Source organism: Venturia canescens, chromosome 1, assembly GCF_019457755.1.
Source record: "Venturia canescens isolate UGA chromosome 1, ASM1945775v1, whole genome shotgun sequence".
In the NCBI taxonomy this organism is placed as follows: domain Eukaryota; kingdom Metazoa; phylum Arthropoda; class Insecta; order Hymenoptera; family Ichneumonidae; genus Venturia; species Venturia canescens.
Window position 1 is genome coordinate 16,493,375 of NC_057421.1, and position 24,640 is coordinate 16,518,014.

General features: G+C 42.2%; 1 protein-coding gene across 2 annotated transcripts; it reads left to right on the top strand.

Moving 5' to 3' along the window:
* The first annotated feature begins 4,021 nt into the window (after positions 1–4,021).
* Dhc93AB (Dynein heavy chain at 93AB) lies at positions 4,022–23,798 on the top strand. Of its 2 annotated transcripts, XM_043424427.1 has the most exons (35): positions 4,022–4,370; positions 4,513–4,745; positions 4,902–5,167; positions 5,466–5,872; positions 6,267–6,694; positions 7,196–7,437; positions 7,932–8,202; positions 8,318–9,182; positions 9,404–9,758; positions 10,160–10,431; positions 10,581–10,961; positions 11,043–11,191; positions 11,477–11,506; positions 12,054–12,299; positions 12,491–13,022; positions 13,100–13,664; positions 13,813–16,206; positions 16,285–16,646; positions 16,717–17,193; positions 17,336–17,426; positions 17,519–17,692; positions 17,795–18,144; positions 18,265–18,527; positions 18,919–19,215; positions 19,301–19,470; positions 19,550–19,853; positions 19,924–20,393; positions 20,463–21,017; positions 21,125–21,425; positions 21,513–21,794; positions 21,908–22,337; positions 22,411–22,625; positions 22,698–23,054; positions 23,138–23,286; positions 23,364–23,798. In XM_043424427.1, exons 1-35 carry the CDS (start codon positions 4,133–4,135, stop codon positions 23,656–23,658), a joined length of 13,416 nt encoding a protein of 4,471 aa, XP_043280362.1. In that variant the 5' UTR covers positions 4,022–4,132; the 3' UTR covers positions 23,659–23,798. The 2 variants fall into 2 exon arrangements, with proteins under 2 accessions (XP_043280362.1, XP_043280370.1); XM_043424435.1 differs by lacking the exon at positions 11,477–11,506.
* Positions 23,799–24,640: the final 842 nt, after the last annotated feature.

A 24,640-nucleotide genomic window follows, 5' to 3' on the forward strand; every position in this document is an offset into this window, starting at 1 on the left:
TGTGAGTGATTCATAATGATTCATAATCCATAATCCATTAGAATAATCCATGATAATCGTACACAGAAACACACCTCATATAAACGGTTCCATAATTGTAAATCACACGACAAAATATCATACAGACAGTATATCAGCATTAAATTATTTTAGTAAAGGTCAAGGTAAAGAATTTGTAACGATTGGTCTCGAAGCCAATAAACAAACCCAAACAAACAAACACACATACAAAAAAACTCAAACAAAAAAACAGACACATATTTTTCGTGATTGATACTAAACTATAATCACGATTATCTACGAATAATAGACAAAGTATATCAGACATTAACTCCCACTCTAACGTTACTGCTGACCGTTGGCTACTCTCATTCTCCCATGGACAATACTCAAAACATGCACACGCAACATTGAGCTTCGATTAATTCGTGACAAATGCCTGCTCTTCGTATACTATCGACGTGAAATTTTGTTACAGTTACTTTCCATCGTGTGATATTTCGACTATGATATTTTAAGGTGCTACCCATATCAACGCATCCCCAAACTATATACACATTTTGTATTTACTTTTTGGGAAATTTGTGTACGGAGATCATTTGTTATTTTGACATCATGATATTTCGTGCATATGATATTTTTACATGGGATAAAATAATTAGGGTATTATTGCTTGGCTATTATTCCATGGGATATTTAGGTCGGATCCTTCTTTTCATCTATTTAAGCACTTTCTATTGTTTGCCAGAGATTATCTAACGCTCTTTTAGCCAATACCTGTAAAGTAGCGCCAAAAAGTTGCATTATTTTGCACGAGCGTGAGGCAGCGACCAATTTACGAGCAAGAAAGCTATGCCGAGAAATATAAGGGATGAAAAAGCAGCGGAGGCGAGTCGCTAGGCAAAAAGATTCACGGGGGTCGCGCGATAACGACGTGGAAAAAGTAATTCAATATTCGTTGCCAATGTTCGTTTGTATGTTTATATGTACATGCGTATTTTCTAGATGTATATATTTATCCATGTATCTGCATATATAGACGCGGAGTATATAAACTGGGAGTGTGGGCGGGGAGTTTTTTTCCTCCGCGTCCATCGTCGCCCCTAATTCATCGTCGTTGCCGAGCAGAGCGAGGACCTCCAGCGAAATGAAAAGTACGCGAGAGGGTCCTTTGTGCTTCGGATAACTTTCCGAGCTGGGATTAGAGGATGATGGGGATGTAGAAGAGCGCACGGGAAAGAGACAACAGGAATGAAAAGGCTTCCCTTCCATTGATTTATACGCGAACAAGTTTAAGTAACTTTGGGCGCGAGTGGCACACGCAATTAGTGAAGAATGTGCAAGTCCGATTTGGGTCATTGAAGAAGGATCATGAAATGATTTTGAAAAAAATGGTCTTTCTGGGCTTTTGGTTTTCATGACACTGCGTCCGCGTTCAGGAAAGAGAAAGAAACAATTTTGTAAATTGTAATATTCGACACGGTACACTGGGAAACGAAAATTTCTGATCCAGTAAAGCTTTTATTGCAAAAAGAAACTTGGTGGATTGATTTCGTTGGTTCGAACAAATATTTTGCGCGCTACGACAACTTCACCGTTGGATCAACGAAAGTTTTGATGAATCAACACATTTCATTCGTTCGTCAGGATTCGTTGATCAAACGAGAATCATTGTGGAACCGGCAAATTTATATTCTCAGTCAGAATTGGCAAATATTTCGTCAATTTTTATGTTTCTAACGTTCAAAATGAATGTTTCGGTGAATTCTTGTCGAGGTTGCTTTTTTTCAAACATTTCATTAGTTTGATGGGTTTTTTTTGTCATTTTTTGCAAATGAGAAAAAATACGTTTCGTTGGATATTTCGAAAATTGAAGTTGATGTTTTCGACATTCGTGTGGTTCATTCCCCATCAAATTTGCATGTGTATAATTGTACGGGAGCTTTATAAATGGAGAAAAAAGAGAGATTGAAGTATTGATTTGATGCATTCGGAACGCGTGTGGTTACGCTTTGACCAGCATTTTTCCGAGTCGATCCGACCACATCAACCGGATTTTTCCATTATCGCAAATCCGTATCTCGCGACGTCGACTGATCGCGTCTAGAGGAGAAAGGGCCTAGCGGGGTAGGTTTTTCTTTCTTCTCCCTCAGGGCTACTCATCACTGAGAGGCGCACCGAGAAAAAAGCAAATATATAATAGCAAATAGCTCGATTTTCTTTTGTTGACAACCTGATTCACATTATTTGTATTTTACATTGTATATTGTTTATGTACGAGATGAATTCTGAATCCCATCGGCCGAATGAACGGAGAGAGGTTTTTTTCGATTCTGTCATATGAAACGTTGATAGATTGGTAGAGCAGAATCACGATAATTGTGATGTATCGAAGGATCAAAAAAGCCACACCCGACGACGGAGACGCCGAGTTTTTTGTTCTGTTTGAAAAATTCTCTTTGTTGAAATACTTTCGACGAAATATTTTCCATTCCAACAAACTCGGTATAACGATTTTCGGAAGGAATTTTAGTAGATAAAGTTTGTTTATTAAAAATAAAATAAACTAAAATTACAAATAAATTGAAACCATATAAGCGAACTTTGCGTATCGTTGCACCGATAAAGCAAATTAGTTTATTCGATAAAATTTTTGTTGTATGACCAAGTGGTGGGGCGAACGAAATAAATTTTTTTGACTCCAAGAAACCTCTTTTGATTCAACATAAAATTAACCAAATTTCCGTTTCGTTAATGAATTTTCGACAAGACAAAAATTCCGGTGCATCAAAAGCTTCGTTTTTCAGTGCGTTTTCAAGATATTGTCCGCGGCATTCGGATTTTTGGAGCTCGCTTACCTTCGATGTCGAAGTTCTTTCGACTGGTTTATCCCTCGGTTCTTCGTCGGCTGCCAATACACTAACCTCGTCAGCGACGGAGCAAAATTCTTTTTATCAGTTCACAGCACATAATAGAAGCGAGGACGGGGTAAGCATTGATCGTGACATGAACCCAGCGTGTCTCGGAAAACGAACAACCTAATATTTCGTGACGCAAAGACTCTCCTCGGTCTACATGATTTATAAGGGTTCGCGGAGCGAGGCACGGGGTGACATTACGACCTCTCCGATGTTGGGGTTTTTTGGCGATAATACCGCAGAATAGCGACGGGATAATTTCTCAGCATTCCCATGAAGTACGAGAAAACGTAATGTCAAGAATTCGCGTATATGGTTTACGGTCGTAGAGATTGAAAGATCAGAGCGCATCCAAGGTTTTTATTAATTAAACGTTTCCATTGTTATCCTGCGCTTTCGATTAATTAAAAATTCACAAACACCCTCGCAAGATTTCGGCGCTTCGACTCACAGAACTTCTGCTCGGATGGATTCTTTAATCCGGGGATTGTGCTCGCGCGAGATAATGGATTTTAAATGTACAAAATGTGCTGCGATCCCCCGTTCCATAATTCTTTTTGTAGATTAAAAAATGGCTGCATTTGAATTCGGAATATTCAGTCGCATTAATTAACTGTGCATACGGCAGTGCCATTTTTTTCTGGCAATCGGCTCTCGCGTGCAACGCTCGAACATTGCTTCGAAGGGACTATCGTTTCTGGAGAAATCTGGGAATAACGAGATTTCGAAGTTTAAGCTTGACAGAGACAAGAGAATAAGCGGAAGAGCGAGCACGAGAATGGGCGAGATAACGAGAAAGTCCGCCGAGGAAATATCGCGGGGGAGAAAGGGAGTTTGAAAATTCGTGCCTGCCACTGTAGAGGAAGCGATCGCGTGCAACGTCAGTTCTGTTTGGCGCGCATATATTCACGTGCGTTCACTTCCCGTCGTGACAATAGGGTCTTACACCAAAGACAGTATAACAGTCCAAAGTCCTTACTTTTCTACCGCTAAACTAGTTTCGATTCGACTGCTGCAGCTCGAACTTCATCCTCGAGCTGCGCGGCGTGAATATTTAAAAATTTGTATTTGACAATGAAGATGGAGAATTGAAGAAGTGTTTTTTTTTCCCACGAGTATAGATAACAGAGAAAAAGTTTATTTTCTATTTTACGAAAGTATAATTGTGACTTTGTCATCGATGCGGTTAATCATAATCGAATTTCGTCGCAGAAATGGCAGGGCCGGAAGCCCCGACGGACTTTAGACTCGAGTACGTCGGAGGTGTAGTTCAAAAAGCCCTCAAACTCAAGCCAGAAAAATGGGGGAGATTACTACTGACGGAGGAGCACAGAACAGCAGTTTTCGATTTCCTCGACAATCCTTTACCCGCCGCCCTTTTCATTGTTCTGACACCAAATGCCCAACTCATCGCCTCTACGAGCTTTCCGATTCCTTGTCAGCGGACAAAAGGTAAGGGAATTCGTTCGACCCTTCGATCTGGAGAGGAGGCAGACTTGCAGCTAAATCTCCAAGCAAAACTAGACAAAGTCAATGAAACGCCAGCTTCAGAATCGCCAAACGCCACTCACCGACTCATCATTTTCTTTGTTAGGTACGTACGCTGTGAAAGTAAAACTGGAGCCCGTACCAAAAGAACGAGACAAATGCTCGGAGATGCTGATAATGGGCGATTTGTCAAATCGCGTTGTCGACGAGCTCGCTACCCTCGTCGATAATATTTTCGCTCCGTTGCTAAGTAAACCGGAAAATCATAAAGATCTACCGGAAATTGCGATTCAGGATATTTGTAAACACGTTCATGCGATCAGAGGTACATTGTATCAGGTACGGTCGAACGAATATCACTAAAGGTAAAAATCCATCATTTTTCAACCCCGCGATTTGTAGTTTCCAATCACACACAAAAATTAAATTACTTCACATCAAAATGTAAGAATTCGATGCCCAAAAGTGTTGAACTCTTGCACATTATATGTGCAGGTAAAAGGTCAAGTAAATGGTAAAACCGTTCTACCCATGCCCGCCGGTTTAGAAAAAGTCGTTCACGTCGAGAGACTGATTGCTCGCGATGGCCCTCAAGCTGTCGATTTATATTTGAAAAGTGCTATCGAGGGCGTTGTAATAAAATGGGCCTATTTGGTTAACGACGTCGTGACTCACGAGTCTAGCGCAGCCTTCGAAAATGGACAGAATCCAACGCCCAATGTGGAGCTCGAATACTGGTCCAAACGGCTGGTCAACCTCAGGTTTGTTTTCCACATTTTCGAGGGAGTTATTAGTGGCAAAATTGAGTTTGAATACGAGGAATTTCAAATTTCAAATGAAAATGAAATGTCGATGATTTTTTCTGAGTAAACTTAATTTTTGTCCTACGAACTGATTTTTACTCTTGATAAAACAAAACTATGGTTTTATCTTCATCCAGTAACATTGTGGAGTGAATGACTCTATTATTTGCAAAGTCGATATGAGTTTTTACGTTTATGATGATACTAGGACTGAGCGATTATTCTCAAATGTGGAGGTTGGTAAATTTTTGTGTAGATACATTTTCGATCAGCTGCGAGAAGATCGCGTTAGAAAAATGGCGGTAATCCTCGAGTCAACCGACAGCGCTTACTATCCATGCTTTCGCACGCTATTCGGCAATGTCGTATCGTCCCTAGCCGAAGCGAAAGAGATATCACTGTACTTGACACCGTTGAGACGATGCTTCAAGGCCATTGAGGAAATTGACTTTTCCGAAGCTAAGCCCATAATGGCGACCCTCATCCACACGGTCGGTCTCGCTTGGGCCAAATCACGCTACTATCAGAGCTCGAGCAAGCTCATCATTATGCTCAGGCAGATTTCCAACCTGTTGATACAAGAGGCTAGAAGATTTCTTGATCCTTCCTCTATTTTTCAAAGTGACGTTGATGAGGCTTTGCAACGGGTTCAGATATCCAGAGGTGAATCAAAATTTTTGGCAAATTCCTCGAATTTTCTCGATTAAACCGTGTGTGGTGTTCAATGTAATTCCTCAAGTCGTTAATTTTGTCTAATTTATTTAATTTCATAAAATTCAATTTTGTTATTCTACTTTGTGCTTGGGCTCACTCTACTCAAATATTGAGCAAAGTCTTGGATAAATACGACAGAAATAACGAGTTTTTCAATTATTCTGTTCATCATCACTGTCAAGAATTGCTAATTGAAGGATGTTATGATTTTTTTTTTTTATTTTTTACGAGTTGTAAAGAGAATGAATACAGAATTCGCAATAATTTGAAAAACCGAATTCGTAGATCGTTGCTCCCAATTAAGCTCCATCACGAAATGACATTCGAAATGAAATTCTTGAAGGGGTCCTCGAAGAATTTAAGCAACAGTTCGAGAGAGCTCGAAATCAGCCGGGAATGAGACCAGACGTGCCACCTTGGAATTTTAATCCTTCAGCGGTGTTTCACCGTCTGGACGCTTTCCTCAAGCGTTTGGGGGACATTGAATGGCTCTTCGACACTGTTCTCGAATTTTCGAAACTCGAGAAAATCGAAATCGGCGGTATACTTGGTCGTTCGTTGAGTGCGCGTATAGTCGCTGTGTTCAAAGAGTTTCAACAACTTTTCGCGTCTTTTTCGGCTCGTGCGAACGACGTTCTCGAGCCTGACGACGAGTCTTTCGCCGTTGACTGCGCCAACTTCAGCGAATCCATCACCGAATTGGACAGCAAACTGGCGGCGATTCTCTGTCAGGCGTTCGACGACTGTGGCAATTTGGAGAGTGCTTTCAAGGTTCGAATTCTTTATTCTCGAACATCCCGTTTTTCTCCACTTTCTTTCTCATTCCTCCCTAACAGATGACATCACACATTCACGGATTGATTTTATTTCGAAAAACCCCACCGATCGGTTGCAGTGAAACTTATTCCAATCATCAAATTGAAGGAATTCCAACTCAATCAATAAATTCGTCCAGAATTAATAAAAGTTTAACAATTCATTTCGTTTAAAATATTCGTTTAAAAATAAAAAAAATAAAAATTTCTTTAAAAAAAGTTTAAAATCACTGTCGCCATAATTGCGTAGAAATAAATAATCATTTTAATGAAAATCCGAAAACAAAAAATAGCATATTTCCATATATAGATAGCAAAATTCATCAAAAAAAAAAAAACATTTTTGCTAACGAATTCATAAATTTGTGAAGAAATTTGTGAATTTCCCAACTTTATCATCATTCGTCATTGTCAATAAATTTCTATCAATGTCGTTGTTTTGTACCCAAATTTACAGCTCATTAACATCGGAGGTTCCGTCCTCGAGAGGCCTGTGATACGTAAACAATTTACTGATCGTGATATTCGGATCGTTGAATTGTTAAACAATGAATTGATAATGGTGGAACTTTTGTTCACCCGTGGGATCCGCGGTGCGATGAGCGATCTTCCACCTTTGGCAGCAGCTTTAAAATTTACGAGTATGTTGAGGCAACGAATCGATTTACCAATCCAGTCATTCAGGACTCTTCAGCCTCTGTAAGTAGACACGGACAGAATAAAAAATGTAGAGAATCTGTGATACTGGCCATTATCACCAGGATATTTGTCAGTCAATGTCCACATTAAATTATCAGTACCATAGTGGATGGAATTACGTCTTTAAACGCAGTGTGGGCGTCTGTCTTTAGTTGGTGACCTTGAGTCGTCTCGATTACTTCTTTTTTCGTGATGAGTAGCAATAAAATCGACTTGTTCACGCTACGCGACGTTCAGCCGACGGTCTCAGAGATCAATATTTATTAAAAAGTATTTTTGGTCCAACGAAACATAATGTGTTCTAGTTACGGAACGATGTGCAAGGTTTGGAACTCAACGTTCAACTAAACGTTAGCAATCAATGCAAATGAGGAAATTCCACCTTTTCTGAAATTACCTGTATGGCTCGTATCGCTCCGTTCTCATCTAGGATCCGAAAATAATTCATCTTCGATTTCTAACAATCATCACTGTAACTTATTTCCATTAAACAGGATCGTGGAAAGCAAAGAAGGCCAAAGTATAATGGCTCGATACGACCGATTTTTAAACATGCTCAAAGAAAAGGAAACGCTTCTTTTTTCCGAGTGGGCCCAACTCGTTCCAGCATCCGTTACCAGCGGCTTGGACAGAACCCTCCTCGCTAGAGATCGAGGATCCATTTTGTTACAGTTGAATTTTGATCCCGAATTGTTGGCTGTACTGAAAGAAGTGAATTACTTGAAGCAAATGTCACACGACGATATTCCAGAGGATGCTTCAGAGGTACTCATTCCAGCTTGGGGCAAGCATCAATAATTAAAAAAAAAGAATAAAAAAGCAAGAAGCTTAATATTTTTTTGTGATGTGAAAAAATCGCATGAAATTTGTTTTTTGACAGGTGTCGGAAAAAGCAGAAACATTTCGAAAGTTTCGTACATTGTTGGGCGGTACGGTAACATCTTACAATGACATTCGTCGAACATCACGAAAAGTGGAGTACAAATTGATAGAATTAGAGGTTGCGAGGATCGATTCATTGGTGACACGTGGCGAGAACGAATTGTCGTGGAGGTCAGAAGGTTTGCCGGATTACATAAGTGAGTTGGGTACGCTTGTGGAGGGTCTTTGGAAAAGGGTCAAATCGACTCAATCGAACGTTGAGAAGATCCGGAGTATATTAGAGCCTTGGACAAAAACGCCTCTCATTGAGCGTCGTGATCGACGGAAAGACGCTCTTCTGTCGTTGGACGAACGTACGGAGAGAGTGGCCAAACGATACGCCGAAATTCAAAGAGCTGCCGAACAGATTCACGATCTGTTGAAAGAGAATGAGAGACTGTTCGAGATCGAGGACCCGACGAGCGAGCCCTGGTGCGAATACGTCTTTTACGTCGACGATCTCGTTATGGAGTCACTCCGAAAAGCTGTTGGATGTTGTCTCAGTTATCTCGCTGAAAATGTGGACCCAATGGGTCAAAAAGAACCGCTTCTAGAGGCCAAACTGGAGCTCAGAGAGCCGGATCTTTTTTTCGAACCTTCCCTCGATCCTGATGATCCTGATGGTCTTGATCAATTGATCCTCGGGCTTCTCAATGATATCATTGGAATGGCGTCGCTTGTTCCAAGAGTGAAAAACGACGGTTTACTCAGTTACGCTTTAGAACTGGAGCAGGACGACGACATTAAGGCTATGAAGAGTGAAATATTGGCGAGTGTAACTAAAGCCGTTGAGGAAGCGACGGACTTTTGTGGAATCTTTGAAGGTACTATTCGCATATTTTTCTCATTTTTATTGGGACCTTAACGTTTGCTTTATTTTTTCTTTAATTTTCCAATGAGTTGCCACTCTTATGCATACCTACACGCCAATTATGTGCTCCTCGGTCAACCTGCAGTTAAGATCGCGCGTGCTCCGAATCGATAAGAATAATCAGCCCGATACTTATTGCTCTTTTGTTTCATTTCTTGTTTTAATGGTTCTCAGGATACGCATATCTCTGGCTCGAGGATCGCAACATCGTGATGCAACAGTTCCTCGAATACAGCCGGCAATTGACGATGGAAGAGATGGAAATGGTAGCCGCTATGGATCCCAAAGGACCGCAAAGATCGCCACCGAGAATGGAGCAATTTCGCGAACAAATTGACCTCTACGAGGGTCTCTATCTTGAGATAGAGGAAATGAAGCCATCCAAGGTTTTTTGCGGATGGTTCAGAGTGGATCTACGACCATTTCGACAATCTCTTCTCAACACTGTCTGCAAGTGGTCGAGCATGTTCAAGAAGCATCTCGTTGAACGGGTCACGTCCAGCTTATCTGATCTCGGAGCTTTTATAAGGTGGGCTTACACATGAATGCCATTTCATGTGCTGCATGCTTCAATTCCTACTTCATTTCATCCTCAGAATCTGATCCTCGAATGTAGCATTACCATAAATGTAATTCACTATTTGAATGGTGAACAAATCGTCCAATTATTAAGTTTTGAAAAACATTTTCCATTTAAATCGCAGATACTTTTGTTCGTTGCCACTAAACGAATTGTACATCATCATCCTTAAGGATAACACGTGGCCCGGAGATACGTGCACTTTGATACACTTGATGTTAATAAATTACATAGCAACACGAAAAGATTTCGTGGTTGGATAAAAAGACACGAGTATCATTTCTCTTTCGATGCATTTAGAGGGGAAAAAATCGTTGACCGATACAAGGGAGAATTTCTGTTTCAAACAGGTTGGCGGACGAAGGTTTGTTACAGCAGATACAGCCAGGTGATTACGCGGGCCTCGTCAGTGTCATGGGATATCTGATGCGAGTGAAGGAGAGACAACCAACGACCGACGAGATGTTCCAACCTTTGCAGGAGACGATCGAGCTCCTTAAGTTTTATGATCAGGACATACCGGAGGAGGTGAACGTTTTTCTGCAGGAGCTGCCGGAGCAGTGGGCGAATACGAAGAAATTAGCGCTTATGGTGAAACAGCAGGTTGCACCATTGCAGGCAGGTGGGGGAGAGTCATTTTTATATGAATTCGATAAAAATTGAGTGAAAAATCAAGAGGTGCAGCAACGTACTGATGCAACTTGACTCGGACGAACCCGGACTTTCGTTCGAGAAAGGATCAGAAGATACGAAGGTATTCTTTCTGTTCAGGTGAGGTCTCACGGATTCGTGGCAGGATTTCAGCTTTCGATACAACGATAGGTCACTACAGAGAGGCATTTCGTCGCTATGGATTTTTCAAGTACGACTGTATCAATCCTTACGGTCAGTTGGATGAGGCAGATAAGGAGATATGTATGCTGGAGCGTCAGATGAGGGACATTCAACAATCAGCTTCGTTGTTCGAGGTCACTGTACCGGAGTTCAAGCAGCTCCGGCAGTGCAGGAGGGAGTTAAGGATGCTGAAACAACTCTGGGATTACGTGAACATCGTCAGAAGCAGTATCGAAGGCTGGAAAACTACACCGTGGCGAAAAATCGATGTCGAGAACATGGACATTGAGTGCAAGAAATTTGCTAAAGAGATAAGAGGTCAGGATCCCTCATTGTTCTATTGCTGGAACCCTTGAATTCCGTCTTTAATCATTGATGTCGTTTTCACGATGCGAGTAGCTCTCGACAAGGAAATGCGCCCCTGGGACACCTACGTGTCCCTCGAAGCTACCGTCAAAAACATGTTGACCTCTTTGAGAGCTGTTGGTGAACTCCAAAATCCGGCGATTCGAGAAAGACACTGGCGCCAACTGATGAACAGTACCAAGGTATCCACGAGCTTAGAAGAACAACGTTTTTATTTATGATCGTCCATTCATGTCAAATGCATGACGTGAATTAATTTGAGATATTTTTTATAAAGATTTTTATGAAATAACAATTTTGATCTGGATAAGACTGTTGAATATCACACGGCTGCTATTCATCGAATGAACTATGTTTTTTACGATTATTTAATGTTATGATATACGTGTAAATATGTGGCTTCAGAGGTCCACGGTTTTTCATGAATTGTTAGTTGCACTGCTGTACATACGCTATCGATGTTACAGAAATTGGGCAACATGACTCCAGAGATGACCGTAAGTCCACTGTATATACGCGCACGATCTGATACATTTAGTAAATTTTTTTCCATCAGGTGTATTTCTAGTCTTTACTTATTGGTTACTCGACACTTCTATTTTCGGCTCAATTTTATAGGCATTTGAACAACTCTCATCCGTTCTCATCCATGTACACTTGATTCATTTCCTTATGGGAAGTTTGAAATACGAATTAAAAAAAAGCCAAGTCGAATTCATCCCTTAAACATTTTTTTATCAAATGACCGCTGTAGAATTTAGTATAGTTGGGCTATTTGGCAACTCGTCTTTGTTATCACAATTCAATTCATCATTCATATTGTCATCGTCGAATGCAGCATGTTGTTGAAATGAAATAAATTTTACAAAAAAAAAAAAAAAAACCCGAAGCTTTCATGAAATTATTATTACAACCTTTCACCCACTTCATTCATCGACGCACTTCAACGCACACAACTAGTTAGACATTTGTAATCTGATGCAGAAAATGCTTGTTTAAAATCAATGATAAAAAGTATTTGAGCGGTTCATGTAAACTGATCAGGTCCGTTTCGTCATGGATGAATCAACGACCCTTGCTGACTTACTCGAGCTGAGTCTACACGAGTGCGAAGAAGAAGTGAAAAATATTGTTGACAAAGCTGTTAAAGAGATGTCTATGGAAAAATATCTTCGCGAGCTCAATGTTACGTGGGCAGGCATGGAATTTGAGAGAGAAGTTCATCCGAGAACGGGTGCTACTTTACTGAGGGCTAGTGAAGAGTTGATCGAGACTTTGGAGGAAAATCAGGTTGCCATAGATTGTTTCATAATGATTTTTTTGGGCATAAAAATATAGTTTCGTTCATAAAAGTATGAAAATCGTTGACATTGATTGTTGAATTAATTCAGTGATAAATTAATCGAGTAAATTAGCCTCAATGGTAACTCAAGAGCACCCCAGGACCATTCATTCAATGATAAAAATGTAAAAAATCTCAGGTTCAACTGCAGAATCTTATCACCTCGAAGTTCATCGCCCATTTTCTCGAAGAAGTGTCCACTTGGCAGAAAAAGTTATGCATAGCTGATCAAGTAACGACTGTGTGGTTCGAGGTCCAACGCACCTGGATGCATCTCGAAAGTATATTCATGTCATCCGAAGACATACGTCGTCAATTACCAGTCGACGCAGATCGATTTGATCGTATAGATGAAGAGTTCAAAAAAATGACCGAAGACATGGCTAAAACACCGAATGTCGTAGAAGCTACGAACAAGGAAGGTCTCGCTGCTGCACTCGATGTATTGCAAAAAGAATTAGTTTTATGTGAGAAAGCATTAGCAGAATATTTGGAAACTAAGCGATTGGCATTTCCGAGATTTTATTTCGTCTCGTCGAGTGATCTGTTGGATGTTTTATCGAATGGTAATCAACCGGAAGTCGTTGCAAAGCACTTGACAAAATTGTTTGACTCGATGGCAAGACTGAATTTCGTTCCTGTTGAAGGTGCACCTGTCAGAGATGTCATAGGTACGAGGTTTCCAGTAGACCAATAAATCGACCCATTTAAAAGAGTTTTCTCATTTATTTTTCATTCTGTACACAAGGAATGTACTCCAAGGATGGAGAATACGTGGAGTTCGCAAATTGTGAAATGTTTTGTGAAGGCGCAGTCGAGGTCTGGCTAAATCGTCTGCAGTTTGCAATGCGCGCCTCGATTAGGTATTATTTCAGCGAAGCTGTGGTCGGCTACGAAGAAAAGCCTCGAGAGCAATGGCTCTTCGATTATCCAGCTCAGGTGTCTCTCTGTGGTACGCAGATATGGTGGACGACCGAAGTCAATCTCGCATTTTCGAGGCTCGAAGAAGGCTACGACAATGCACTCAAGGATTATCTTAAAAAGCAAATATCGCAACTGAGCACTCTGATCACTTTACTCATTGGCGAACTGAGTAAGCAAGACAGACAAAAGGTCATGACGATTTGTACTATTGACGTGCACTCGAGAGACGTTGTGGCGAAACTCGTACATGCCAAGGTCGAAACTGCCCAGGCTTTCCAATGGCAGAGTCAGCTTCGCCACCGGTGGGATGAGAAGGAAAAGGATTGCTTTGCCAATATTTGCGACGCGCAGTTTAAATATTCTCATGAGTACCTCGGGAATACCCCCAGGTAGAGTTGCTCCTATCGAAGGATCAAAAATTCAGTCAACTTTTTTTAAAAATAAGCTTTGCAGACTTTAGTTTATAAATCCTTCATGAAATCCAGCCAGGTGGAAAACCTTGTTTTATCGTGAAAAAAATGTAATTACTGTTCTCAGGCTAGTCATCACTCCTTTGACGGACAGGTGTTACATAACGCTCACCCAATCATTGCACTTGGTGATGGGAGGTGGTCCAGCAGGTCCGGCAGGTACAGGGAAGACCGAAACGACGAAGGATCTTGGCAGAGCGTTGGGCATCATGGTTTACGTGTTCAATTGTTCCGAACAAATGGACTACAAATCATGTGGCAACATATACAAAGGCTTAGCTCAAACAGGTGCTTGGGGTTGTTTCGACGAGTTCAACAGAATATCGGTGGAAGTGTTGTCCGTCGTAGCCGTGCAAGTTAAATCTGTTCAGGATGCAATACGGGACAGGAAAGACACGTTCAATTTTATGGGCGAAATTATTGCGCTGGTTCCCAGTGTTGGCATATTCATAACAATGAATCCTGGCTATGCTGGTCGTACAGAATTGCCTGAAAACCTAAAAGCTCTTTTCCGACCGTGCGCTATGGTCGTCCCTGATTTCGAACTGATCTGTGAAATCATGTTGGTCGCCGAGGGCTTTCAAGACGCTAGAATATTAGCCAGAAAGTTCATAACGTTGTATACACTCTGCAAAGAATTGTTGTCCAAACAAGATCACTATGATTGGGGCTTACGAGCAATAAAGTCAGTTTTGGTAGTCGCTGGTAGCCTGAAACGCGGTGATCCGGGTCGACCGGAAGAAGAAGTCCTGATGCGAGCACTTAGAGATTTTAACATCCCCAAAGTGGTTTCGGACGATTTGCCAGTTTTTATGGGATTGATCGCGGATCTTTTTCCGGCTCTTGACGTACCGCGAAAACGCGATGTCGAGTTTGAAAAAACTGTTAAACAAGCCGCCGCTGATTTGGCGTTACAACCGGAAGATGGTTTCATACTGAAAGTTGTACAACTTGAAGAATTGTTGGAAGTCAGACATTCCGTGTTTATCGTTGGGTCCGCAGGCTGCGGAAAGACTCAAGTGTGGAGAACGCTTTTCCGTACTTACCAGAACATCAAGAGGAAGCCTATTTATAATGATCTCAATCCAAAAGCTGTTACCAATGATGAACTGTTCGGTATTATCAATGCGGCAACAAGAGAATGGAAAGATGGATTGTTTTCCGTTATTATGAGGGAACAAGCTAACTTGGGTGGAGAGAATCCGAAGTGGATCGTACTCGATGGTGACATAGATCCTATGTGGATCGAATCGTTGAACACCGTGATGGATGACAATAAAGTTTTGACACTTGCTAGTAACGAAAGAATAGCTCTGACTCCGGCGATGAGACTACTGTTTGAAATATCAAATCTTCGAACAGCAACACCTGCGACAGTGTCTCGAGCAGGGATTCTCTACATAAATGCCCAGGATCTCGGCTGGAATCCGTACGTCACAAGCTGGATCGAAACTCGTACGCTACCAGCTGAGAAATCGAACCTCGTGATACTATTTGACAAATACATTCCGTCGTGTTTGGAGACGTTGAGAACGAGATTCAAAAAAATTACGCCCATCGTTGACATGGCACACGTTGAAATGCTCTGTCATCTTTTGCATTGTCTGTTGACACCCGAATTAACGGCAACGGAATTCAGCAAAGATCATTATGAGCTGTACTTTGTGTTTGCCGCAGTTTGGGCTTTTGGTTCATCCATGTTTCAAGATCAAGCTGTAGACTATCGAGTCGAGTTTACCAAATGGTGGGTCAACGAATTCAAACAAATCAAATTTCCGGCTCAGGGCACTGTCTTCGATTACTACATTGACTCCGAGACCAAAGAGTTTTGTTCCTGGTCCGAGCGGCTGCCGAAATTCGAATTGGATCCGGACATGCCGCTGCAGGCAGTTCTCGTTTACACAGCCGAATCGATCAGAATAAGATATTTTCTAGATCTCCTCATGGCGGAGAAACATCCCGTGATGTTAGTCGGTGCAGCTGGTTCTGGGAAAACCGTACTCGTTGCGGAGAAATTACTGCAGCTCTCCGAAAATTACGCCGTGGCGAATGTTCCATTCAATTTTTATACTTCGTCGGAAATGCTTCAGAAGATTTTAGAAAAACCACTGGAAAAAAAAGCCGGCAGAAATTATGGTCCCCCGGGTAACAAAACGTTGATTTATTTCGTTGACGATCTTAACATGCCCGAAGTCGATGCGTACGGTACGGTACAACCACACACGTTGATACGTCAACATTTGGATTATGGGCATTGGTACGATCGTACTAAACTCTCGCTCAAGGACATTCACAATTGTCAATACATCAGCTGCATGAATCCTACCGCCGGTTCTTTCACCATAAATCCTCGGCTCCAAAGACACTTTGCCGTCTTTGCCATCAGCTTTCCAAATTCTGATTCACTCACCACGATCTACGCATCAATCTTGGCTCAGCATTTAGCCAACATCGAGCACAGGTGAGTCAAAAAACCGAGCTTTCGAGAACTTGTCTTCGTGGCGAATCGAAGCCTAATAATAAGGTTCTATACTAACAGGTTTCCTCAGAGTGTCACTGACATGTGTCACAACATCGTCCAAGCGTCTCTTCAGTTGCACCATCGATCAGCACAAGTTTTTCTACCAACTGCTACCAAGTTTCACTACATCTTCAACCTTCGAGACCTCTCCAATTGTTTTCAGGGTTTGTTGTTCAGTGGCAACGAGTGTTTGCAAGCACCAACTGACATCATAAGGTTGTGGATGCACGAGACACAGAGAGTTTACGGTGACAAATTGACAGACGAGAAGGACATTGACAATTTCATGAAGCTGCAGCTGGACATACTGAAAAAAAATGTGGAGGAAATTGACGAGGGTGCTGTCTTAGAGAAGCCCAATATCTACTGCCATTTCGCAGGTTACATTATATACCAAGGAAGCTTAATGACACGAGTGATCGATCATTGTTTGATGAAAATTATTTGCAGGTGGTGTCGGCGAGCCCAAATACATGCCGGTCAAAGATTGGGAGACCCTTCATCGGCTACTCTCAGAAGCTTTGGTCAGCTATAACGACTTGGTGGCAGCAATGAATTTAGTACTCTTCGAGGACGCGATGATGCACGTGTGTCGGATAAACAGGATTTTGGAGTCTCCCAGGGGAAGTGCCTTGCTCGTAGGGGTCGGTGGCTCCGGGAAACAGAGTCTTTCTCGTTTGGCAGCTTTCATCAGTTCTCTCGAAGTGTCCCAGATCCAATTGAGGAAGGGATACGGAGTTAGTGATCTAAAACTCGAACTAGCCGGTCTGTATTCCAAGTCCGGGCTCAAAAATTTAGGCATAATGTTTTTGATGACCGATGCTCAAGTACCGAACGAACAATTCCTCGTTCTCATAAATGATATGTTGGCTTCGGGCGAAGTACCCGACCTTTTTCCTGAAGATGAAGTGGAAAATATCATAGCAGGTGTGCTCAGAGACATTCAATATTGTTATTAAAACGTTCTCATGCTCTGCCTCTTACTGCTTTTTATCAAAGAAGTAAAAGCTTCCGTATAACAACGAAATTATATACGAAAGGGATGCGTACTTGTGAATTCCAATTTCAGGGGTACGTAACGAAGTGAAGGGCGCCGGAATATTGGATACTCGAGAGAATTGCTGGAAATTCTTTATCGATCGAGTTAGACGGCAACTCAGGTACGATATTCGTATACATATAGATGCACCTTTATGGCGAATGAACTGAAGAAAGGGGAACGAAATAACGTCTTGATATATGTGATGTGCAGAATTGTTCTTTGTTTCTCACCGGTCGGTTCTACTCTTCGCGTACGATCTCGCAAGTTTCCAGCTATAATAAATTGCACAGCGACCAATTGGTTTCACGAGTGGCCTCAGGAAGCTCTTATGTCCGTATCGAAACAGTTTCTTCAGGAATTAGAAGAATTACCCGAGAGTTTTAGGTTAGAGAAGACTACTGTGGAAGTTGTGGATCCACTTTAAAGCGTTCTCGGCACTCAAGATGAATAATTTCTTGGGTTTATATACCTTTTGGATGACTCTAGGGAATCGGCGGCAAAGTTCATGGCTCACGCTCACACGAGTGTAAACGCGGCTAGCCGTCTTTACTTGGCTAGCGAGAGACGTTACAATTACACCACACCAAAGTCCTTTCTGGAACAAATTAGTCTGTACGCGAAATTGCTCAAAGCGAAAGCTGCCGAGTTGCGCGGCAGGGTTGAACGTCTCGAGAACGGTTTGGCTAAGCTGAGATCTACCGCAGTCCAGGTGGATGAACTCAAGGAGACTCTTGCTGTACAGGAAATTGAGCTTCAGCAGAAAAATGAAGCCGCTGATGCTTTGATTGCCATTGTTGGGGTAGAAACGGAAAAAGTACAGAAGGAAAAAGCTTTGGGTACGAGATTCTCGCAAACCAATTTATGATGAGAAGATTGGAAAAAATCGTAAAAAAAATTGGCTCGTGCGACATTCATGCAATTAATTCATGTTCAAAATGTATTTTCAACACTCTTAGCCGACGAGGAAGAGTCCAAGGTCGCGATAATTGCGGAAGAAGTAACGAAGAAGCAACGCGACTGCGAAGCAGATTTGCTAAAGGCAGAGCCAGCACTGCTCGCAGCTCAGGAAGCTCTGAATACCCTCAATAAAGCGAATCTCACGGAATTAAAGTCATTCGGTTCTCCACCGGGTGCCGTGACCAACGTCACTGCTGCGGTAATGGTACTCTTAGCACCAAGTGGCAAAGTGCCAAAGGACAGAAGTTGGAAAGCCGCCAAGGTAAGGTACTGGGGTACCTTTTATACTTAAACTAGTCGACCACTCGCCATCACCCTCTTGTATTAATGAGTCTTTTGCACAAACTCACATCTTTGTCAAGAGTCATTCCGTGACGATAAAAATTTTTGAACGTGTCCGAGAAGTTTGGAACAAAGTACGAATTTTCTGCACGATAAACGTGCTTCAAAATTGCAGAGTCCTCATCAGTAAAAATTTTCTTCCGCTTTAAATTTTTCATACCTCAATTCGCCCTAATGGAGACCTCATTTCAAAACAGAAAAATTCTTCTAAAAAATCTCCAGAGGCTTTTCAAACTCTCTGCATAAAGAAGTTCAATTTAGGATAACTGCAAAGTATTCCAAAGTCAGCGTTTATCATAATTCAATCGCAGATCGTTATGGCCAAAGTAGACACCTTTCTCGATGGTCTGATCAATTACGACAAGGAAAATATTCATCCAGAAGTCACCAAAGCTATACAGCCTTACCTCAAAGATTCGGAATTTGAGCCTGAATTTGTGAGATCGAAATCCGCCGCAGCAGCTGGACTGTGCGCGTGGGTTATAAATATCATCAAATTTTATGAAGTTTTTTGCGACGTTGAGCCTAAGAGAAAAGCCCTGGCTCAAGCAAATGCTGAATTAGCAGCAGCGCAGGACAAGCTCGAAGTTATCAAGAGGAAAGTTGCTGTGAGTTCAAATGTCGTCTGGTTAATCGTTAAAAATATATTGAGAGATATCGATCCAGCTTATCAAAATGACGTTTCGTTTTCAGTCTCTGGAAGAACAATTAGCAAAACTGACCGCCGATTTCGAGCAAGCGACGGCTGAAAAGCTGAAATGTCAGAAGGAAGCGGATGCGACTAATGCGACAATTGCCCTGGCCAATCGATTGGTTGGTGGCTTAGCTTCGGAAAATGTGCGCTGGGCAGACTCGGTTGCAAAGTACGATGTGTGATAGCCATAGTCGAAACGTTGAAAATTGAATGGAAACATTTTTAGTTGAAAAATGCCATTTTTCCAGCTTCATGCAACAAGCTTCGACTCTACCCGGTGACGTTTTGCTTGTGACGGCTTTCATCTCTTACGTCGGTTGTTTCACGAAATCATTCCGTCAGGATTTGTTGAACAAACAATGGTTGACATTTTTACGGGGCATTGAACCAGCTCTACCGATAACCGAAGGTCTTGATCCGCTATCACTGTTGACGAATGACACGCAAATTGCAAAATGGAACAACGAAGGATTGCCAAATGACAGAATGTCGACAGAGAACGCAACGATTTTAACGAATTCGGATCGTTGGCCACTGATGATAGACCCGCAGGTAATAACCGTCGAAAACACCATGAGCCATCGCACTGGACATATATAAAAACATTACTTCTTGTCAAAAGCTTCAAGGAGTGAAATGGATCAAGCTGAAGTACAGTGACGAGCTGATGGTAATCCGTTTGGGTCAACGAGGTTATTTGGACGTGATAGAACAATCCTTGGCTAAAGGATCCATCGTGCTTGTAGAAAATATAGGCGAAGCCGTCGATCCAGTCTTAGATCCATTACTGGGGCGTAATCTTATCAAGAAGGGTCGTGCTATAAAAATCGGTGATAAGGAGGTCGAGTACAATCCCACATTTCGGCTTCTGCTCCATACGAAATTAGCAAATCCCCATTACAAACCAGAAATGCAGGCTCAAACGACATTGATCAATTTCACGGTGACGAGAGACGGTTTAGAGGATCAATTGCTCGCTGAAGTCGTCAAAGCTGAGAGACCCGATCTCGAGGAATTGAAAGCTGAACTAACGAGGCAGCAGAACGATTTTAAAATCACTTTGAATGGCTTGGAAGACTCTCTGTTGTCTAGGTAAAAAAAATTACATTTTCACCCACTTTTTTCTTCGAGTATTCACTCAAAACATTAAATGCTACCCAGGCTTTCGTCAGCGGACAGTAATGTTTTGGGTGACACTGCATTGGTTGAAAATTTGGAAACAACGAAACGCACTGCCGCTGAAATCGAGTGCAAAGTTACCGAGGCTCGTGGAACTAGTCGAGAGATCGACGCAGCTCGTGAATTATACAGGCCAGCAGCAGCCAGAGCTTCTCTTCTTTATTTCATACTTAATGAGCTTAACACTATTAATCCGATCTATCAGTTTTCCCTCAAAGCTTTTAGTGTTGTATTCCAAAAAGCTATTCTAAAAGCTGATCCAGCTCCGGATGTTACTAGTAGAGTGAAAAATCTCATCGAGTGCATAACTTATTCAGTTTTTATGTACACGACTAGAGGACTTTTCGAGTGCGACAAGCTTATTTTTACGTGTCAAATGACTTTTCAAATATTGCTCGTGAGGAAGGAAATATCTGTTGGCGAACTGGACTTTCTTCTTCGATTTCCGATTGTTCCTCATGTCACGTCACCCGTCGATTTTCTCACGAATACCAGTTGGGGTGGCATACGGAGTCTTGCATTGAGAGAAGAGTTTCGGCAAGTTTTAGCAAAATATGAAATAGAAAATAAAGAGCGTGGAAGTAAAATGAAACTCGGAGCTGAGCACTTTCGAAGGGACGATGAAAACTTTTTGTTGTTTGTAGAAACTTGGATCGAGACATCGAGTCTTCGTCAAAACGTTGGAAAAAATTGGTCGAATGCGAGTGTCCAGAACGCGAGAAATTTCCGCAGGAATGGAAAAATAAAACTGCGCTTCAACGTTTGTGCATGTTGCGAGCTCTGAGGCCGGATCGAATGACGTACGCGATATCAGCTTTTATCGAAGAAAAACTCGGTCTCCGATACGTCGAGGGTCGAACCGTTGAGTTCTCGAAATCATACGAGGAAACGAGTCCATCGACGCCAATATTTTTCATTCTTTCACCCGGTGTAAATCCTCTTAAAGTTAGTCAGTGCCATATTTTCTCAGTTTTATCTCTATCTCTTGATGAAATAAAAAGAATCTTGCTTGATGTTTTTTTTTGCTCCAAGGACGTCGAGGATCTTGGACGTCGTTTAGGCTTTACTTCAGACGCGCAAAATTTTCACAACGTATCCTTGGGTCAAGGCCAAGAAAGCGTGGCTGAAACAGCCATGGATTTAGCCGCGAAGGGAGGTCACTGGGTTATTTTACAAAATATCCATTTAGTGAAAAAATGGTTGCCATTTCTCGAGAAAAAGTTGGAGATTGCCGCTGAAGGCTCTCATCTCGATTACAGAGTTTTCATGAGCGCTGAACCCGCGAGCACACCTGCAGGACACATTATTCCTCAGGTGAATTCCTCTTTTAATCAAAACTATTTCACAGCTGTGACCCAAAAATTCCTCATTGAAGATCGCCATCATGCAAAATTCATCGTTCGTTTGTTTCTTTTTTCATCTTTAAGGGGGTTCTGGAATCCTCCATCAAAATAACCAACGAACCACCGACTGGTATGCAGGCAAACCTTCACAAGGCTCTAGACAATTTTACTCAAGAGACCCTCGAGATGTGTAGCAAAGAAGCGGAGTTCAAGTCGATACTCTTTTCTCTCTGTTACTTTCACGCTGTTGTTGCGGAAAGACGAAAGTTCGGTCCTCAAGGCTGGAACAAAATATATCCTTTTAACGTTGGCGATCTCAATATAAGCGTGAGCGTTCTTTATAATTATCTAGAAGCTAGTCCCAAAGTTCCTTGGGAAGACCTCAGATATCTGTTCGGTGAAATAATGTACGGTGGGCACATTACCGATGATTGGGATCGTAGATTGTGCGTTTCTTATCTCGAGGAACTGATGCAGCCTGAATTGGTGGACGGAGAATTGCAGCTCGCTCCAGGTACGTTTGCCTCGTATCTGAATTCTTCAAAAGTGCCTTAATCAATAAATGCTTACTTGTGGGTGCTCCAAAGGTTTTGCAGCCCCACCTAACACCGACCTTGTCGGTTATCACGGTTACATCGACGAGGCGATTCCTCCAGAGTCCCCGTATCTTTATGGCTTGCACCCTAACGCAGAAATTGGTTTTCTTACAACGACGTCGGAGAATCTGTTTCGCACGGTTTTCGAGATGCAGCCACGCGATGCTGGTAACTCGGGTGGACAAACTGTGACCAGAGAAGACAAAGTAAATCAAACGAAGTGTTGAGAGTCTTCCTACAATTTTGACCGTTTTTCATTCTGTTTCTTCTTGTTTTAGGTCAAACAGGTGTTGGACGAAATCATAGAGAAGCTACCCGAGGAGTTTAACATGGTTGAAATTATGGCTAAAGTCGAAGAACGCACACCTTACGTGATCGTGGCATTTCAAGAGTGCGAAAGAATGAATATTCTGACTGGTGAAATAAAAAGATCCCTTCGAGAATTGGATCTTGGACTCAAGGGAGAATTAACGATAACTTCTGATATGGAGGATCTCGAGAATGCTCTTTTTCTCGATCAGGTGCCACCGGTATGGACGCAACGTGCTTACCCCTCGTTGCTCGGATTAACAGCTTGGTTCGTCGACCTCCTCTTGAGATTGCGAGAGCTCGAGACATGGTCAACTGACTTTGCTGTAAGTTCAGGAATCTTCAAATCACAAAAATCGTGGTTTGCAGTGGGGAGTTCGATTTAATGACAGTTCAATTTTCCTCGTAGTTGCCAGCGTCGGTTTGGCTCGCAGGATTCTTCAACCCTCAAAGTCTTTTGACAGCCATAATGCAGTCGACAGCCAGGAGACAAGAATTGCCATTGGACAAAATGTGTTTGCAGTGTGACGTTACGAAAAAGAATAAAGAAGAATTCACGTGGGTATAGCAACTAAAAAACGTCAATCGACGTGTATGTTCGGTGTAAAAATGTACGAATCTGTGCTTCCACGCAGAACGGCACCAAGAGAGGGTGCCTACGTCCACGGGATCTTCATGGAAGGTGCCAGATGGGACGTCCAAGCTGGTATAATCGTCGATTCAAGAGCAAAAGAATTGTTTCCGTCGATGCCAGTCATAAATATCCGTGCGATAACGCAAGACAAGCAAGATCTTCGGAACATGCACGAGTGCCCTTTGTACAAAACTCGTACTCGAGGCCCAACCTTCGTATGGACGTTCAATCTGAAGACAAAGGACAAACCAGCCAAGTGGACATTGGCCGGGGTGGCTCTTCTTCTCCAGACATAATTCCAGTAGAGATTTCATCCCCTAACAAGTTCCTTTTTTCACTACGTTATTGTTAGCACTGTCGTTACGAAATTGCCTCGTTAGAGAGGCACTCCAGAGACTTGAGAGAATAAAAATGATGTTTTGATTGTTATTATTAATGGAAGGCTTTACGAAAAAGGTATTCTTTAATTAAGAAGGGATACTCGTTCCAGATAAAGCTGTCTTACGCAAATTTCACGACAAAAAGAAAAATCCTCGGAGGAAACTCCCCGTTGTTTTTTCTCTTACGACTTTCTAAGCAGGAGCGGAAGAGCATCCATGCGAATTTTCGAGGGCCCCCGCGATGAATCGCGCGTCGAAAAGAAATTATCCGTTATATTCGTCGAAACGCAGCCGCGTCCCTCGCTCGCTCAACATCCATTCTCGGTTGGTCCTCGCGAATCCCGCAACCCTCTGGCTCATCTCCCAACCCCTCTTTCTCTCCCACCGTTGGGATCAATACCCGTAGCGGTGGGTAAACAAAGCCAATGTCTAACAGGGCTACAAAGTACGCTGAACGATTTAATTCACGAGTGTCACGAGTGCCCGCATATGAACTGTCTTTCTCGAGCTGCGAGAAAAGAATAAAAAATAAACAGAGAAAGACGAAAGAGTGGGTAGAAGATACCGGATTTATCTCCCTCGGAAAACCTCTCAAGCGAACGAACATTGAGAGCGAAAAAGAGAGGGAAAAAAATGAGATAAAGAGAGAGAGAGAGAACGAAAGGGGAAAGAAAAGGGGCAGAATGAAACTCTCGCGAATTGTGGACTGTTATTAATATTGCATTCTTTGTTGCCGTAAGAAATTAGATTTACCGTAGTGGTATATCGTCACGCGCAGACCCGAAATTTCTCACTTTTGCTCTCGCGCCTCCGACACGCGTTTCAAAGGCGCGGAAACGATATTTTTTTGCTTATTTCCTTACCTTTTTTTTCAAAACGCGCAATGGATTTCATAAAA

Excerpts from the sequence above, each read along its gene's own strand:
- Dhc93AB (XM_043424427.1), top strand. The coding sequence starts at position 4,133 with ATGGCAGGGCCGGAAGCCCCGACGGACTTTAGACTCGAGTACGTCGGA. Across the intron at positions 5,168-5,465 it reads AAACGGCTGGTCAACCTCAG|ATACATTTTCGATCAGCTGC; the intron begins GTTTGTTTTCCA and ends ATTTTTGTGTAG. Across the intron at positions 13,665-13,812 it reads TACCTCGGGAATACCCCCAG|GCTAGTCATCACTCCTTTGA; the intron begins GTAGAGTTGCTC and ends TACTGTTCTCAG.